An 18,360-nucleotide genomic window follows, 5' to 3' on the forward strand; every position below is an offset into this window, starting at 1 on the left:
CATCACAGTAAAATTAACTTTCAGATACCCATCAAAAATGGCAAAACGGAAGGTGGACACTGAGAACCGGGGGTTTCAAACAAGGTGGGAGTCGGAGTATTTGTTCACGGAGGTAGCTGGAAAACCTGTGTGTCTTCTGTGTGGAGAAAGTGTGGCGGTACTGAAAGAGTATAATCTGAGACGACATTATGAAACGAAACACGCGGACAAAAACAAGAATATGGACATGGAACAAAGGCTACAAAAGGCAGAGGAATTAAAACGAGGCCTCAAATCTCGACAGGCTCTGTTCAAAAAAGCCAAATCACAAGGCCAGGCTGCTGTCAAGGCCAGTTTTATTTTGGCAGAAGAGATCGCTAAATCAGCCCGGCCATTTACGGAGGGGATTTCATCAAAAACTGCATGATTAAAGTTTGTGACGAAGTTTGCCCAGAAAAAAGGCAACTCTTTTTAAATGTGAGTCTGAGCAGAAACACCATTGCCGAGAGAGTAGACCAGTTGTCCATCAATCTAAAAGAGCAGCTTGTGAAAAAGGGAAAAGATTTCATTGCATATTCCTTGGCTGTGGATGAGAGCACCGACATTTCTGACATTGCCCAGTTGTCAATTTTCATCCGCGGAGTGGACTCCAGCCTAAGCGTGACAGAGGAGTTTTTGGCTTTACGTCCTATGCATGGCACAACTACGGGGCATGATTTGTATGAAGAGGTGTCAAGATGTGTAAATGAGATGGAGCTGCCTTGGGAAAAACTCGTGGGTTTGACAACCGACGGAGCACCTGCGATGTGTGGACACAGGAGCGGACTGGTGGCGAAGATACGGGAAAAGATGCAAGAGGAAAACGCGACAGGTGAGCTGACAGCTTATCATTGTATCATACACCAGGAAGCGTTGTGCGGTAAAGCCTTGAAAATGGAGCATGTAATGAGCATCATCACGCGCACAGTTAACTTTATCAGAGCCAAAGGTTTGAATCACCGCCAGTTCAAGGCATTTCTGACGGAGTTAGAAACGGAGCATGGTGATTTGCCTTATCACACAGAGGTGCGATGGCTAAGCCAGGGAAAGGTGCTTCAAAGATGTTTCGAGCTTCGTGAGGAGATTTGTCTGTTCTTGGACAGCAAAGGGAAAGACACAACACAACTCCGAGACGAAATGTTTCTGTGTGAAATGGCTTTTCTGTGTGACATTACGAGTCATCTGAATGCAATGAACTTGCAGCTGCAGGGTCGGGATCGTGTCATCTCTGATATGTACAGTACAGTGAAGGCATTTAAAACCAAGTTGAGTGGATGATAGAAAATTGCTATTATTGTTTTTTTCTTTGAAGTAAATTTAGCCCACTTTTGCTAAAATAGAAAATATAGGCTACTGATGGTGCCTTGAATACCGGTTTCTTTCATTTAATGTTCATGTTATGGGGATTTTTATATAAAGGAAATTTGTCTTTTGTGTCTGTTGAAAATTAAAGATTACTGACAGAGCCATAAGAAAATATTGCTTTATTTATCTGATCATATTGGAATATATTTGTTAGGTTTTCAGTAGGTTCAATTAGGTTCACTAGACTATATGCGTCATTTAAAATTTTTTCAATGAACATTCGAACAGTCCGGCCCTCGGCTTGTAGCTAAATTTTTTATTTGGCCCTCCGTCCATTTGACTTTGACACCCCTGCTCTACGTAGTACACTTCTTTATTCTCTATCCTCTACGTAGTACACTTCTTTATTCTCTATCCTCTACGTAGTACACTTCTTTATTCTCTATCCTCTACGTAGTACACTTCTTTATTCTCTATCCTCTACATAGTACATTTCTTTATTCTCTATCCTCTACGTAGTACACTTCTTTATTCTCCATCCTCTACATAGTACATTTCTTTATTCTCTATCCTCTACATAGTACATTTCTTTATTCTCTATCCTCTACGTAGTACATTTCTTTATTCTCTATCCTCTACGTAGTACATTTCTTTATTCTCTATCCTCTACGTAGTACATTTCTTTATTCTCTATCCTCTACGTAGTACATTTCTTTATTCTCCATCCTCTACGTAGTACATTTCTTTATTCTCTATCCTCTACATAGTACATTTCTTTATTCTCTACGTAGTACACTTCTTTATTCTCTATCCTCTACGTAGTACATTTCTTTATTCTCTATCCTCTACGTAGTACATTTCTTTATTCTCTATCCTCTACGTAGTACACTTCTTTATTCTCTATCCTCTACGTAGTACACTTCTTTATTCTCTATCCTCTACATAGTACACTTCTTTATTCTCTATCCTCTACGTAGTACATTTCTTTATTCTCTATCCTCTACGTAGTACATTTCTTTATTCTCTATCCTCTACGTAGTACATTTCTTTATTCTCTATCCTCTACGTAGTACACTTCTTTATTCTCTATCCTCTACGTAGTACATTTCTTTATTCTCTATCCTCTACGAAGTACATTTCTTTATTCTCTACGTAGTACACTTCTTTATTCTCTATCCTCTACGTAGTACATTTCTTTATTCTCTATCCTCTACGTAGTACACTTCTTTATTCTCTATCCTCTACGTAGTACATTTCTTTATTCTCTATCCTCTACGTAGTACATTTCTTTATTCTCTATCCTCTACGTAGTACATTTCTTTATTCTCTATCCTCTACGTAGTACATTTCTTTATTCTCTATCCTCTACGTAGTACACTTCTTTTGACCACGCCTCCTACATACACAGACTTGATGTTATTGGCTGAGCCTGTCAGAGTAGCTGTGTGTACTCCTGCTTCAGCACTCTTTTGAGTTCATCACACGCTCAGAGAGACGTTTAATTCTATGCTGTTATTTGTAATCGATTGTCGGCCGTCGATACTAGTGGCCGTGGTCCTCTGTAGACGGTGGCTGGTTATTACTGTGGACATGAGGGGGGGGGTTTCTAGCCTGTAGAGAGGATAAACGAGTCAAACGGTTAAAGTCAGATGAGTGTTTTCATCGTAACAACAGTGGAGTTGACAGTAGCCCCTGGCCTAACCATTACTGTGGAGAACACCCGCCATCTTGTCTGTTAACTGTTCCCACAGGACTGCTACTCTGACCGACGCCCCCCCCCCCCCCCCCGTGAACCACGAACAAATTGATATTTCACTTTGCCGAACCATGATGAATACGGGCTGCGGTTTCTCTGTGTCCACAGTCTCTGGAAGGCTACTCTTGAGTCAGTGGGAGAATCTCAATTTGCTCACGTCCTCTCTCCTCACTTCCTCTCTCCTCACTTCCTTCTCAAAACCTTTGATTTGGAAGAGAAAGGTCAGAAGGAAGGGACCTCTTGGTTTCACATCCAATGGGTTTTGAGAAGGAAGGGACCTCTGGCTTTCACATCCAATGGGTTTTGAGAAGGAAGGGACCTCTGGCTTTCACATCCAATGGGTTTTGAGAAGGAAGGGACCTCTGGCTTTCACATCCAATGGGTTTTGAGAAGGAAGGGACCTCTGGCTTTCACGTCCAATGGGTTTTGAGAAGGAAGGGTCCTCTGGCTTTCACATCCAATGGGTTTTGAGAAGGAAGGGACCTCTGGTGTTCACATCCAATGGGTTTTGTGAAGGAAGGGACCTCTGGCTTTCACATCCAATGGGTTTTGAGAAGGAAGGGTCCTCTGGCTTTCACATCCAATGGGTTTTGAGAAGGAAGGGACCTCTGGCTTTCACATCCAATGGGTTTTGAGAATGCATTTGAGATTCTCCCATTTACTCAAGAGTAGCCTTCCATCAGCTTACCAAAGGTTGTACCACAGTAGAAAACTGTGTCTGGTAGCTCGGGGGCCATCAATGAGTAGCTCTCAAGTAGATACTGAGAAATAATCACTAGGCCTTAATACTACATGATTAAATCTGTATATAAAAAATATAAAACATAATTTTAGCATTTTTTTTTGCTATCTATTTTCCCCCTAAATCAATCAGTTAAATCACATTATTTAAAATGTTTTCATTCAGTTACTAAAGTAACAGTCCTGGCTGAGCCCCAATATGCGCTTCGCGGTTACGATGCCGCCTGTATACGCCAACTGGCAATGAAACAATTAAAAAGCACAGGATATTTGTACCTCGATTAAACGGCTCAGCTTTGGTAAGTAATATCTCGACCAAATAAGCCATTTCTACCCGTGTCACCTTTCTAATATATTTAAATACAGGAACATTATTTGGTGGAATGTGCTCAGAAAACAAATGGTCACTTTTTTCTTGAAGCCTACGTTAATTCGCTCTAGTGTTCCATAGGCCTACATGTTGACTCTAGTGGTCCATAGGCCTACATGTTGACTCTGCTGGTCCGTAGTCCTACATGTTGACTCTGCTGGTCCGTATAGTCCTACATGTTGACTCTAGTGGTCCGTAGGCCTACATGTTGACTCTGCTGGTCCGTAGGCCTACATGTTGACTCTAGTGGTCCATAGGCCTACATGTTGACTCTAGTGGTCCGTAGGCCTACATGTTGACTCTGCTGGTCCATAGGCCTACATGTTGACTCTAGTGGTCCATAGGCCTACATGTTGACTCTAGTGGTCCATAGGCCTACATGTTGACTCTAGTGGTCCGTAGTCCTACATGTTGACTCTAGTGTTCCGTAGTCCTACATGTTGACTCCAGTGGTCCATAGGCCTACATGTTGACTCTAGTGGTCCGTAGGCCTACATGTTGACTCCAGTGGTCCATAGGCCTACATGTTGACTCTAGTGGTCCGTAGGCCTACATGTTGACTCTAGTGGTCCGTAGGCCTACATGTTGACTCCAGTAGTCCATAGGCCTACATGTTGACTCTAGTGTTCCGTAGTCCTACATGTTGACTCTAGTGGTCCATAGGCCTACATGTTGACTCTGCTGGTCCATAGGCCTACATGTTGACTCTGCTGGTCCGTAGGCCTACATGTTGACTCTAGTGGTCCATAGTCCTACATGTTGACTCTGCTGGTCCATAGGCCTACATGTTGACTCTAGTGGTCCATAGGCCTACATGTTGACTCTGCTGGTCCATAGGCCTACATGTTGACTCTGCTGGTCCATAGGCCTACATGTTGACTCTGCTGGTCCATAGGCCTACATGTTGACTCTAGTGGTCCATAGGCCTACATGTTGACTCTAGTGGTCCATAGTCCTACATGTTGACTCTATTGGTCCATAGGCCTACATGTTGACTCTAGTGGTCCATAGGCCTACATGTTGACTCTAGTGGTCCATAGTCCTACATGTTGACTCTATTGGTCCATAGGCCTACATGTTGACTCCAGTGGTCCATAGGCCTACATGTTGACTCTAGTGGTCCATAGTCCTACATGTTGACTGTAGTGGTCCATAGGCCTACATGTTGACTCTAGTGGTCCATAGGCCTACATGTTGACTCTGCTGGTCCATAGTCCTACATGTTGACTCTAGTGGTCCATAGGCCTACATGTTGACTCTAGTGGTCCATAGGCCTACATGTTGACTCCAGTGGTCCATAGGCCTACATGTTGACTCTAGTGGTCCATAGGCCTACATTAGGCATTGTTGAGCTCTGTATCAACTGGATGCAAGAATATCATCTGTGATCAAATAGGAATTAAGCATTCTCTGTGTTCTCTAAGGAATTCAGCATTCTCTGTGTTCTCTAAGGAATTCAGCATTCTCTGTGTTCTCTAAGGAATTCAACATTCTCTGTGTTCTCTAAGGAATTCAGCATTCTCTGTGTTCTCTAAGGAATTCAACATTCTCTGTGTTCTCTTAGGAATTCAGCATTCTCTGTGTTCTCTAAGGAATTCAACATTCTCTGTGTTCTCTAAGGAATTAAGCATTCTCTGTGTTCTCTAAGGAATTCAACATTCTCTGTGTTCTCTTAGGAATTCAGCATTCTCTGTGTTCTCTAAGGAATTCAACATTCTCTGTGTTCTCTAAGGAATTCAACATTCTCTGTGTTCTCTTAGGAATTCAGCATTCTCTGTGTTCTCTTAGGAATTCAGCATTCTCTTTGTTCTCTAAGGAATTCAACATTCTCTGTGTTCTCTAAGGAATTCAACATTCTCTGTGTTCTCTAAGGAATTCAACATTCTCTGTGTTCTCTAAGGAATTCAACATTCTCTGTGTTCTCTAAGGAATTCAACATTCTCTGTGTTCTCTAAGGAATTCAACATTCTCTGTGTTCTCTTAGGAATTCAGCATTCTCTGTGTTCTCTTAGGAATTCAGCATTCTCTGTGTTCTCTAAGGAATTCAACATTCTCTGTGTTCTCTTAGGAATTCAGCATTCTCTGTGTTCTCTTAGGAATTCAGCATTCTCTTTGTTCTCTTAGGAATTCAACATTCTCTGTGTTCTCTTAGGAATTCAGCATTCTCTTCGTTCTCTTAGGAATTCAGCATTCTCTGTGTTCTCTTAGGAATTCAACATTCTCTGCGTTCTCTTAGCAATTCAGCATTCTCCGTGTTGATCTCTCCAACCCTCTCTGAGGAGCTGAGGTTACATCCTATTGGTCTGATATCTGAGGTTAACTTTTACAGTAATACTATTGGTCAACAAGTCAGAATTTGAATCCAAACAACTCCGATGTTATGAAGGTGTCTTAGATTCATTGTTCTTTCTCTTATGTTCCTGACTTGCTGTGGTGAGAAACCAACACTCATTCTTCATCTCTCCCATGACCTCTGGGCCGTGGCACGAGCCATGGTTTCTTCACCTCTCCCATGACCTCTGGGCCGTGGCACGAGCCATGGTTCCTTCATCTCTCCCATGACCTCTGGGCCGTGGCACGAGCCATAGTTTCTTCATCTCTCCCATGACCTCTGGGCCCTGGCACGAGCCATGGTTTCTTCATCTCTCCCATGACCTCTGGGCCCTGGCACGAGCCATGGTTTCTTCACCTCTCCCATGACCTCTGGGCCCTGGCACGAGCCATGGTTTCTTCATCTCTCCCATGACCTCTGGGCCCTGGCACGAGCCATAGTTTCTTCATCTCTCCCGTGACCTCTGGGCCCTGGCACGAGCCATGGTTTCTTCATCTCTTCCATGACCTCTGGGCCCTGGCACGAGCCATGGTTTCTTCATCTCTCCCATGACCTCTGGGCCCTGGCACGAGCCATGGTTTCTTCATCTCTCCCATGACCTCTGGGCCCTGGCACAAGCCATAGTTTCTTCACCTCTCCCATGACCTCTGGGCCGTGGCAGGAGCCATGGTTCCTTCATCTCTCCCATGACCTCTGGGCCGTGGCACGAGCCATGGGTTCTTCATCTCTCCCATGACCTCTGGGCCCTGGCACGAGCCATGGTTTCTTCATCTCTCCCATGACCTCTGGGCCGTGGCACGAGCCATGGTTCCTTCATCTCTCCCATGACCTCTGGGCCCTGGCACGAGCCATGGTTCCTTCATCTCTCTCATGACCTCTGGGCCCTGGCACAAGCCATAGTTTCTTCACCTCTCCCATGACCTCTGGGCCCTGGCACGAGCCATGGTTTCTTCATCTCTCCCATGACCTCTGGGCCCTGGCACGAGCCATGGTTTCTTCACCTCTCCCATGACCTCTGGGCCCTGGCACGAGCCATGGTTTCTTCATCTCTCCCATGACCTCTCGGCCCTGGCACGAGCCATGGTTTCTTCACCTCTCCCATGACCTCTGGGCCCTGGCACGAGCCATGGTTTCTTCATCTCTCCCATGACCTCTGGGCCCTGGCACGAGCCATGGTTTCTTCACCTCTCCCATGACCTCTGGGCCCTGGCACGAGCCATGGTTTCTTCACCTCTCCCATGACCTCTGGGCCCTGGCATTCCTCAGCTCTCTCTGACCGTGCTTAGAATAATGCCTTGTATTGCTTGTTAACACTTTGTAAGTGAAGCTTTATGCCACTCGTATGTAAATCCATTCATTTGACAAAGTCATTAAATACACTTGTATTTAGAATTCGGTTCAGACATTTCTTCATGGTCTGTTGCTGTAACTCAACTATTGTGTTATTGACTGTACGTTTGTTTATGTGTAACTCTGTTGTTGTTTGTGTCGCACTGCTTTGCTTTATCTTGGCCAGGTCGCAGTTGTAAATGAGAACTTGTTCTCGACTAGCCGACCTGGTTAAATAAAGGTGAAATAAAACTGTAGTCTTTTGCATATTGCTATTCTTCATTATGGAGTCAGATAATGATTTTAATAGGCTAGTCTTATTTACGAGTCTCGTGTGTGTGTGTGTGTGTGTGTGTGTGTGTGTGTGTGTGTGTGTGTGTGTGTGTGTGTGTGTGTGTGTGTGTGTGTGTGTGTGTGTGTGTGTGTGTGTGTGTGTGTGTGTGTGTGTGTGTGTGTGTGTGTTTGCAAATAAATCATTTGCAAAAAAAATCATTAAAAATCCTACAATGTGATTTTCTGGAATTTTTTTCTCTCATTTTGTCTGTCATAGTTGAAGTGGACCTATGATGAAAATTACATGCCTCATCTTTTTAAGTGGGAGAACTTGCACAATTGGTGGCTGACGAAATACTTTTTTGCCCCACTGTGTATATATATATATACACTGTATATACACATCAAATATTACTTCACCATAGTACATAGTGAGTACAAGTACTCACTATGTACTTGTACTTAAAGGGATAGTTCGGGACTCCCCCAGAGTGTGAGAAACTTGTGAATATCTTTTTGATGTCTCTCCATCCAGTATGAAGGAAGTTAGAGGTAGTTTCACCAGCCAATGCTAACTAGTGTTAGCGCAATATCTGGAATTCTATGGGAACGGCTAGCATGTTAGCCGTTCCCATAGACTTCAAGTCATTGCGCTAACAGTTTCACTTTCCAGTGCTAACTAGTGTTACCGCAATGACTTGAAGTCTATGGGAACGGCTAACATGCTAGCCGTTCCCATAGACTTCCAGCCATTGCGCTAACACTAGTTAGCATTGGAAAGTGAAACTACCTCTAACTAACTTCTTTCATACTGGATGGAGAGACATAAAACAAAATGGTATCCACAAGTTCATCTGAATCTGGGGAAGTAGACATAGAGCCTCATTGCCAAAATCCTGAACAATCCCTTTAAGGGTGATGGAGCCTCATTGCCAAAATCCTGAACAATCCCTTTAAGGGTGATGGAGCCTCATTGCCAAAATCCTGAACAATCCCTTTAAGGGTGATGGAGCCTCATTGCCAAAATCCTGAACAATCCCTTTAAGGGTGATGGAGCCTCATTGCCAAAATCCTGAACAATCCCTTTAAGGGTGATGGAGCCTCATTGCCAAAATCCTGAACAATCCCTTTAAGGGTGATGGAGCCTCATTGCCAAAATCCTGAACAATCCCTTTAAGGGTGATGGAGCCTCATTGCCAAAATCCTGAACAATCCCTTTAAGGGTGATGGAGCCTCATTGCCAAAATCCTGAACAATCCCTTTAAGGGTGATGGAGCCTCATTGCCAAAATCCTGAACAATCCCTTTAAGGGTGATGGCGCCTCATTGCCAAAATCCTGAACAATCCCTTTAAGGGTGATGGCGCCTCATTGCCAAAATCCTGAACAATCCCTTTAAGGGTGATGGTGACATTTTCAAAACGGTCATATTAGTACCAAGTAAACCATGTCCCCCCTCCCCTCTCCACCAGGTCCTTTCTCTTCAGTAAGGACGGCAACCCCAACAAGCGTAACGTTCACAATGAGACGTCCCTCCATCTCCTCTGTATGGGCCCCCAGATCCTAATGGGGGAGGGGCCTCTGCAGCCGCGTCTGGCCCGGCCCGAGCTGGACGAGATGAAGAGGTCAGAGTGTCTCCAGATCATCCTGAAATGGACCGGAGCCAAGCTGGACCAGGGAGAGTATGAGAACGCCAACGTCAACTCCACTGACAACAAGAAGAACACATCGCTGCACTACGCAGCCGCCTCGGGGTTGAAGAAGTGTGTTGAGGTGCGAAACCCTTTTTAAAACATTTACATTTTTCCCATAGCCCTGCCACATAGCCCTGCCCCATAGCCCTGCCACATAGCCCTGCCACATAGCCCTGCCACATAGCCCTGCCCCATAGCCCTGCCCCATAGCCCTGCCACATAGCCCTAACCCATAGCCCTAACCCATAGCCCTACCACATAGACACTTCCCATAGCCCTACCACATAGCCCTACCCCATAGCCCTAACCCATAGCCCTACCACGTAGCCCTGCCACATAGACACTTCCCATAGCCCTACCACATAGACACTTCCCATAGCCCTACCACATAGACACTTCCCATAGCCCTGCCCCATAGCACTACCCCATAGCCCTGCCACATAGCCCTAACCCATAGCCCTAACCCATAGCCCTACCACATAGACACTTCCCATAGCCCTACCACATAGCCCTACCCCATAGCCCTAACCCATAGCCCTACCACATAGCCCTGCCACATAGACACTTCCCATAGCCCTACCACATAGACACTTCCCATAGCCCTACCACATAGCCCTACCCCATAGCCCTAACCCATAGCCCTACCACATAGCCCTGCCACATAGACACTTCCCATAGCCCTACCACATAGACACTTCCCATAGCCCTACCCCATAGCCCTACCCCATAGCCCTACCCCATAGCCCTGCCACATAGCCCTAACCCGTAGACACTTCCCATAGCCCTACCACATAACCCTACCACATAACCCTGCCCCATAGCCCTGCCACATAACCCTAACCCATAGACACTTCCCATAGCCCTACCCCATAGCCCTGCCACATAGCCCTAACCCATAGACACTTCCCATAGCCCTACCACATAGCCCTGCCACATAGCCCTAACCCATAGACACTTCCCATAGCCCTACCCCATAGCCCTGCCACATAGCCCTGCCACATAGCCCTAACCCATAGACACTTCCCATAGTCCTACCACATAAATCAAATCAAATCAAATTTTATTTGTCACATACACATGGTTAGCAGATGTTAATGCGAGTGTAGCGAAATGCTTGTGCTTCTAGTTCCGACAATGCAGTGATAACCAACAAGTAATCTAACTAACAATTCCAAAACTACTGTCTTATACACAGTGTAAGGGGATAAGGAACATAGCCCTAACCCATAGCCACTTCCCATAGCCCTACCCCATAGACACTTCCCATAGCCCTAACCCATAGACACTTCCCATAGCCCTACCACATAACCCTAACCCATAGACACTTCCCATAGCCCTACCCCATAGACACTTCCCATAGCCCTACCCCATAGACACTTCCCATAGCCCTAACCCATAGACACTTCCCATAGCCCTACCCCATAGACACTTCCCATAGCCCTACCACATAACCCTAACCCATAGACACTTCCCATAGCCCTACCCCATAGCCCTGCCACATAGCCCTAACCCATAGACACTTCCCATAGCCCTACCACATAACCCTAACCCATAGCCCTGCCACATAGACACTTCCCATAGCCCTACCCCATAGCCCTACCCCATAGACACTTCCCATAGCCCTACCCCATAGCCCTACCCCATAGACACTTCCCATAGCCCTACCACATAGCCCTACCACATAACCCTACCCCATAGCCCTGCCACATAGCCCTAACCCGTAGACACTTCCCATAGCCCTACCACATAGACACTTCCCATAGCCCTGCCCCATAGACACTTCCCATAGCCCTGCCACATAGCCCTACCACATAACCCTGCCCCATAGCCCTGCCACATAGCCCTACCCCATAGACACTTCCCATAGCCCTGCCACATAGCCCTACCCCATAGACACTTCCCATAGCCCTATCACATAACCCTACCCCATAGACACTTCCCATAGCCCTGCCACATAGCCCTACCCCATAGACACTTCCCATAGCCCTACCCCATAGACACTTCCCATAGCCCTACCCCATAGACACTTCCCATAGGCCTACCCCATAGCCCTACCCCATAGACACTTCCCATAGCCCTACCCCATAGACACTTCCCATAGCCCTACCCCATAGCCCTACCCCATAGCCCTGCCACATAGCCCTACCCCATAGACACTTCCCATAGCCCTACCCCATAGCCCTACCCCATAGCCCTGCCACATAGACACTTCCCATAGCCCTACCCCATAGACACTTCTCATAGGCCTACCCCATAGCCCTACCCCATAGCCCTACCCCATAGACACTTCTCATAGGCCTACCCCATAGCCCTACCCCATAGACACTTGTTTCCTAAATCCCCTTTCCCAAGCCAGGGCTCTCCAACCCTGTTCCAGGAGAGCTACCCTCCTGTAGGTTTTCACTTCAACCTGAAAAAACTGCTAACTGAACTGCTAATTATTAGAATCAGGTGTGCTAGATTAGGGTTGGAGTGAACCTATAGGAGGGTAGTTATCCAGGAACAGGCTTGGAGTGAACCTATAGGACTGTAGCTCTCCAGGAACAGGGATGGAGTGAACCTATAGGAGGGTAGCTCTCCAGGAACAGGGATGGAGTGAACCTATAGGAGGGTAGCTCTACAGGAACAGGGTTGGAGTGAACCTATAGGACTGTAGCTCTCCAGGAACAGGGATGGAGTGAACCTATAGGAGGGTAGCTCTACAGGAACAGGGTTGGAGTGAACCTATAGGACTGTAGCTCTCCAGGAACAGGGTTGGAGTGAACCTATAGGACTGTAGTTCTCCAGGAACAGGGTTGGAGTGAACCTATAGGACTGTAGTTCTCCAGGAACAGGCTTGGAGTGAACCTATAGGATGGTAGTTCTCCAGGAACAGGCTTGGATTGAACCTATAGGACTGTAGTTCTCCAGGAACAGGCTTGGAGTGAACCTATAGGATGGTAGTTCTCCAGGAACAGGCTTGGAGTGAACCTATAGGATGGTAGTTCTCCAGGAACAGGCTTGAAGTGAACCTATAGGACTGTAGTTCTCCAGGAACAGGCTTGGAGTGAACCTATAGGACTGTAGTTCTCCAGGAACAGGCTTGGAGTGAACCTATAGGACTGTAGCTCTCCAGGAACAGGGATGGAGTGAACCTATAGGATGGTAGCTCTCCAGGAACAGGCTTGGAGTGAACCTATAGGACTGTAGTTCTCCAGGAACAGGCTTGGAGTGAACCTATAGGATGGTAGTTCTCCAGGAACAGGATTGGAGTGAACCTATAGGACTGTAGTTCTCCAGGAACAGGGATGGAGTGAACCTATAGGAGGGTAGTTCTCCAGGAACAGGCTTGGAGTGAACCTATAGGACTGTAGTTCTCCAGGAACAGGGATGGAGTGAACCTATAGGAGGGTAGTTCTCCAGGAACAGGCTTGGAGTGAGCCTATAGGATGGTAGCTCTCCAGGAACAGGCTTGGAGTGAACCTATAGGATGGTAGCTCTACAGGAACAGGCTTGGAGTGAACCTATAGGACTGTAGTTCTCCAGGAACAGGCTTGGAGTGAACCTATAGGACTGTAGTCCTCCAGGAATAGGGCTGGAGTGAACCTATAGGACTGTGCCTCTCCAGGAACAGGGTTGTAGATCTTATCAGATTTCACAACAAGGAAAATCTGTCTTGTTGATTTTCCTCTTAACATCTCATATACAGGTAACTTCCAAGATAAAGGAAACACTAAATGAGGGATACAAAGTATATTGAAAGTAGCTGCTTCCACACAGGTGTGGTTCGGTTCCTGTGTTTTAATTAAGCTATTAACATCCCATCATGCTTAGGGTCTTAGGGTCAGGTATAAAAATGCTAGGCAGGCCATTATGTTGTCTCCCATAGAATGACAATGCCCCCAATCCAGAGGACACGAGTGGTCACTGAATGTTTTGATGAGCATGAATACGATGTGCACCATATGCCGTGGTGGCCGTCTGTCACCAGATCTCAACTTCAACGTTTATCGGAGATTCTTGAGCGGCGCCTGAGACGTCCGTTTTCCACCACCGCCGACAAAACAACAAATTATGGAATGTTCTCTGGAGAATGGTGTCGCATCCCTCCAATAGAGTTCCAGACACCTCCTCCAATAGAGTTCCAGACACCTCCTCCAATAGAGTTCCAGACACTCCCTCCATTAGAGTTCCAGACACTTCCTCCAATAGAGTTCCAGACACTCCCTCCATTAGAGTTCCAGACACTCCCTCCAATAGAGTTCCAGACACCTCCTCCAATAGAGTTCCAGACACCTCCTCCAATAGAGTTCCAGACACTCCCTCCAATAGAGTTCCAGACACTCCCTCCAATAGAGTTCCAGACACTCCCTCCAATAGAGTTCCAGACACTCCCTCCAATAGAGTTCCAGACACTCCCTCCAATAGAGTTCCAGACACTCCCTCCAATAGAGTTCCAGACACTCCCTCCAATAGAGTTCCAGACACTCCCTCCAATAGAGTTCCAGACACTCCCTCCAATAGAGTTCCAGACACTTCCTCCAATAGAGTTCCAGACACTTCCTCCTGTAGAGTTCCAGACACTCCCTCCAATAGAGTTCCAGACACCTCCTCCAATAGAGTTCCAGACACTCCCTCCAATAGAGTTCCAGACACTCCCTCCAATAGAGTTCCAGACACTTCCTCCAATAGAGTTCCAGACACTTCCTCCAATAGAGTTCCAGACACTTCCTCCAATAGAGTTCCAGACACCTCCTCCAATAGAGTTCCAGACACTTCCTCCAATAGAGTTCCAGACACTTCCTCCAATAGAGTTCCAGACATTTCCTCCAATAGAGTTTCAGACACTTCCTCCAATAGAGTTCCAGACACTTCCTCCAGTAGAGTTCCAGACACTTCCTCCAGTAGAGTTCCAGACACTCCCTCCAATAGAGTTCCAGACACTCCCTCCAATAGAGTTCCAGACACTTCCTCCAATAGAGTTCCAGACACTTCCTCCATTAGAGTTCCAGACACTTCCTCCAATAGAGTTCCAGACACTCCCTCCAATAGAGTTCCAGACACCTCCTCCAATAGAGTTCCAGACACCTCCTCCAATAGAGTTCCAGACACTTCCTCCAATAGAGTTCCAGACACTCCCTCCAATAGAGTTCCAGACACCTCCTCCAATAGAGTTCCAGGCACTTCCTCCAATAGAGTTCCAGGCACTTCCTCCAATAGAGTTCCAGGCACTTCCTCCAATAGAGTTCCAGACACTTCCTCCAATAGAGTTCCAGACACCTCCTCCAATAGAGTTCCAGACACTTCCTCCAATAGAGTTCCAGACACCTCCTCCAATAGAGTTCCAGACACTTCCTCCAATAGAGTTCCAGACACTCCCTCCAATAGAGTTCCAGACACTCCCTCCAATAGAGTTCCAGACACTCCCTCCAATAGAGTTCCAGACACTTCCTCCAATAGAGTTCCAGACACTTCCTCCAATAGAGTTCCAGACACTCCCTCCAATAGAGTTCCAGACACTTCCTCCAATAGAGTTCCAGACACTTCCTCCTGTAGAGTTCCAGACACTTCCTCCTGTAGAGTTCCAGACACTCCCTCCAATAGAGTTCCAGACACTCCCTCCATTAGAGTTCCAGACACTTCCTCCAATAGAGTTCCAGACACTTCCTCCAATAGAGTTCCAGACACTTCCTCCAATAGAGTTCCAGACACTCCCTCCAATAGAGTTCCAGACACTTCCTCCAATAGAGTTCCAGGCACTTCCTCCAATAGAGTTCCAGACACTCCCTCCAATAGAGTTCCAGACACTCCCTCCAATAGAGTTCCAGACACTTCCTCCAATAGAGTTCCAGGCACTCCCTCCAATAGAGTTCCAGACACTTCCTCCAATAGAGTTCCAGACACCTCCTCCATTAGAGTTCCAGACACTTCCTCCAATAGAGTTCCAGACACTCCCTCCAATAGAGTTCCAGACACTTCCTCCAATAGAGTTCCAGACACTTCCTCCAATAGAGTTCCAGACACCTCCTCCAATAGAGTTCCAGACACCTCCTCCATTAGAGTTCCAGACACTTCCTCCAATAGAGTTCCAGACACCTCCTCCATTAGAGTTCCAGACACCTCCTCCATTAGAGTTCCAGACACTTCCTCCAATAGAGTTCCAGGCACTCCCTCCAATAGAGTTCCAGACACTTCCTCCAATAGAGTTCCAGACACCTCCTCCAATAGAGTTCCAGACACTTCCTCCAATAGAGTTCCAGACACTCCCTCCTGTAGAGTTCCAGGCACTTCCTCCAATAGAGTTCCAGACACTTCCTCCAATAGAGTTCCAGACACTCCCTCCTGTAGAGTTCCAGGCACTTCCTCCAATAGAGTTCCAGACACTCCCTCCAATAGAGTTCCAGACACTCCCTCCAATAGAGTTCCAGACACTCCCTCCAATAGAGTTCCAGACACCTCCTCCAATAGAGTTCCAGACACCTCCTCCATTAGAGTTCCAGACACTCCCTCCAATAGAGTTCCAGGCACTTCCTCCAATAGAGTTCCAGACACCTCCTCCAATAGAGTTCCAGACACTCCCTCCAATAGAGTTCCAGACACTCCCTCCATTAGAGTTCCAGACACTTCCTCCAATAGAGTTCCAGACACTTCCTCCTGTAGAGTTCCAGACACTTCCTCCTGTAGAGTTCCAGACACTCCCTCCAATAGAGTTCCAGACACTCCCTCCAATAGAGTTCCAGACACTTCCTCCAATAGAGTTCCAGACACTCCCTCCAATAGAGTTCCAGACACTTCCTCCAATAGAGTTCCAGACACTCCCTCCAATAGAGTTCCAGACACTTCCTCCAATAGAGTTCCAGACACTCCCTCCAATAGAGTTCCAGACACTTCCTCCAATAGAGTTCCAGACACTCCCTCCATTAGAGTTCCAGACACTCCCTCCAATAGAGTTCCAGACACCTCCTCCAATAGAGTTCCAGACACTTCCTCCAATAGAGTTCCAGACACCTCCTCCAATAGAGTTCCAGACACTTCCTCCAATAGAGTTCCAGACACTCCCTCCAATAGAGTTCCAGACACTCCCTCCAATAGAGTTCCAGACACTTCCTCCAATAGAGTTCCAGGCACTTCCTCCAGTAGAGTTCCAGACACTTCCTCCAATAGAGTTCCAGACACCTCCTCCAATAGAGTTCCAGACACTTCCTCCAATAGAGTTCCAGACACTTCCTCCAATAGAGTTCCAGACACTTCCTCCAATAGAGTTCCAGACACTCCCTCCAATAGAGTTCCAGACACTCCCTCCAATAGAGTTCCAGACACTTCCTCCAATAGAGTTCCAGACACTCCCTCCAATAGAGTTCCAGACACTTCCTCCAATAGAGTTCCAGACACTCCCTCCAATAGAGTTCCAGACACTTCCTCCAATAGAGTTCCAGGCACTTCCTCCAATAGAGTTCCAGGCACTTCCTCCAATAGAGTTCCAGACACTTCCTCCAATAGAGTTCCAGACACTTCCTCCAATAGAGTTCCAGACACTCCCTCCAATAGAGTTCCAGACACTCCCTCCAATAGAGTTCCAGACACTCCCTCCAATAGAGTTCCAGACACTCCCTCCAATAGAGTTCCAGACACTCCCTCCAATAGAGTTCCAGACACTTCCTCCAATAGAGTTCCAGACACTTCCTCCAATAGAGTTCCAGACACTCCCTCCAATAGAGTTCCAGACACTTCCTCCAATAGAGTTCCAGACACCTCCTCCAATAGTTCCAGACACTTCCTCCAATAGAGTTCCAGACACCTCCTCCAATAGAGTTCCAGACACTTCCTCCAATAGAGTTCCAGACACCTCCTCCAATAGAGTTCCAGACACCTCCTCCAATAGAGTTCCAGACACCTCCTCCAATAGAGTTCCAGACACTCCCTCCAATAGAGTTCCAGACACCTCCTCCAATAGTTCCAGACACTTCCTCCAATAGAGTTCCAGACACCTCCTCCAATAGAGTTCCAGACACCTCCTCCAATAGAGTTCCAGACACCTCCTCCAATAGTTCCAGACACTTCCTCCAATAGAGTTCCAGACACCTCCTCCAATAGTTCCAGACACTTCCTCCAATAGAGTTCCAGACACCTCCTCCAATAGAGTTCCAGACACTTCCTCCAATAGAGTTCCAGACACCTCCTCCAATAGTTCCAGACACTTCCTCCAATAGAGTTCCAGACACCTCCTCCAATAGTTCCAGACACTTCCTCCAATAGAGTTCCAGACACCTCCTCCAATAGAGTTCCAGACACTTCCTCCAATAGAGTTCCAGACACCTCCTCCAATAGAGTTCCAGACACCTCCTCCAATAGAGTTCCAGACACCTCCTCCAATAGAGTTCCAGACACTCCCTCCAATAGAGTTCCAGACACCTCCTCCAATAGTTCCAGACACTTCCTCCAATAGAGTTCCAGACACCTCCTCCAATAGAGTTCCAGACACCTCCTCCAATAGTTCCAGACACTTCCTCCAATAGAGTTCCAGACACCTCCTCCAATAGTTCCAGACACTTCCTCCAATAGAGT

At 46.8% G+C, this 18,360-nt stretch overlaps 1 protein-coding gene across 1 annotated transcript in view; it reads left to right on the top strand.

Annotated features, from left to right (window-relative positions):
• Window positions 1-18,360, top strand: part of LOC124022461 (ankyrin repeat and IBR domain-containing protein 1-like) — a 97,206-nt gene that overhangs the window by 21,772 nt on the left and 57,074 nt on the right. The window contains exon 3 of the mRNA XM_046337370.1: window positions 9,595-9,895. Within this exon, the coding sequence (XP_046193326.1) occupies window positions 9,595-9,895 (301 nt within the window). The remainder of the gene's footprint in view (window positions 1-9,594; window positions 9,896-18,360) is intronic.

The sequence above is a fragment of the Oncorhynchus gorbuscha genome, unplaced genomic scaffold (genome assembly GCF_021184085.1).
Source record: "Oncorhynchus gorbuscha isolate QuinsamMale2020 ecotype Even-year unplaced genomic scaffold, OgorEven_v1.0 Un_scaffold_1396, whole genome shotgun sequence".
NCBI lineage: Eukaryota > Metazoa > Chordata > Actinopteri > Salmoniformes > Salmonidae > Oncorhynchus > Oncorhynchus gorbuscha.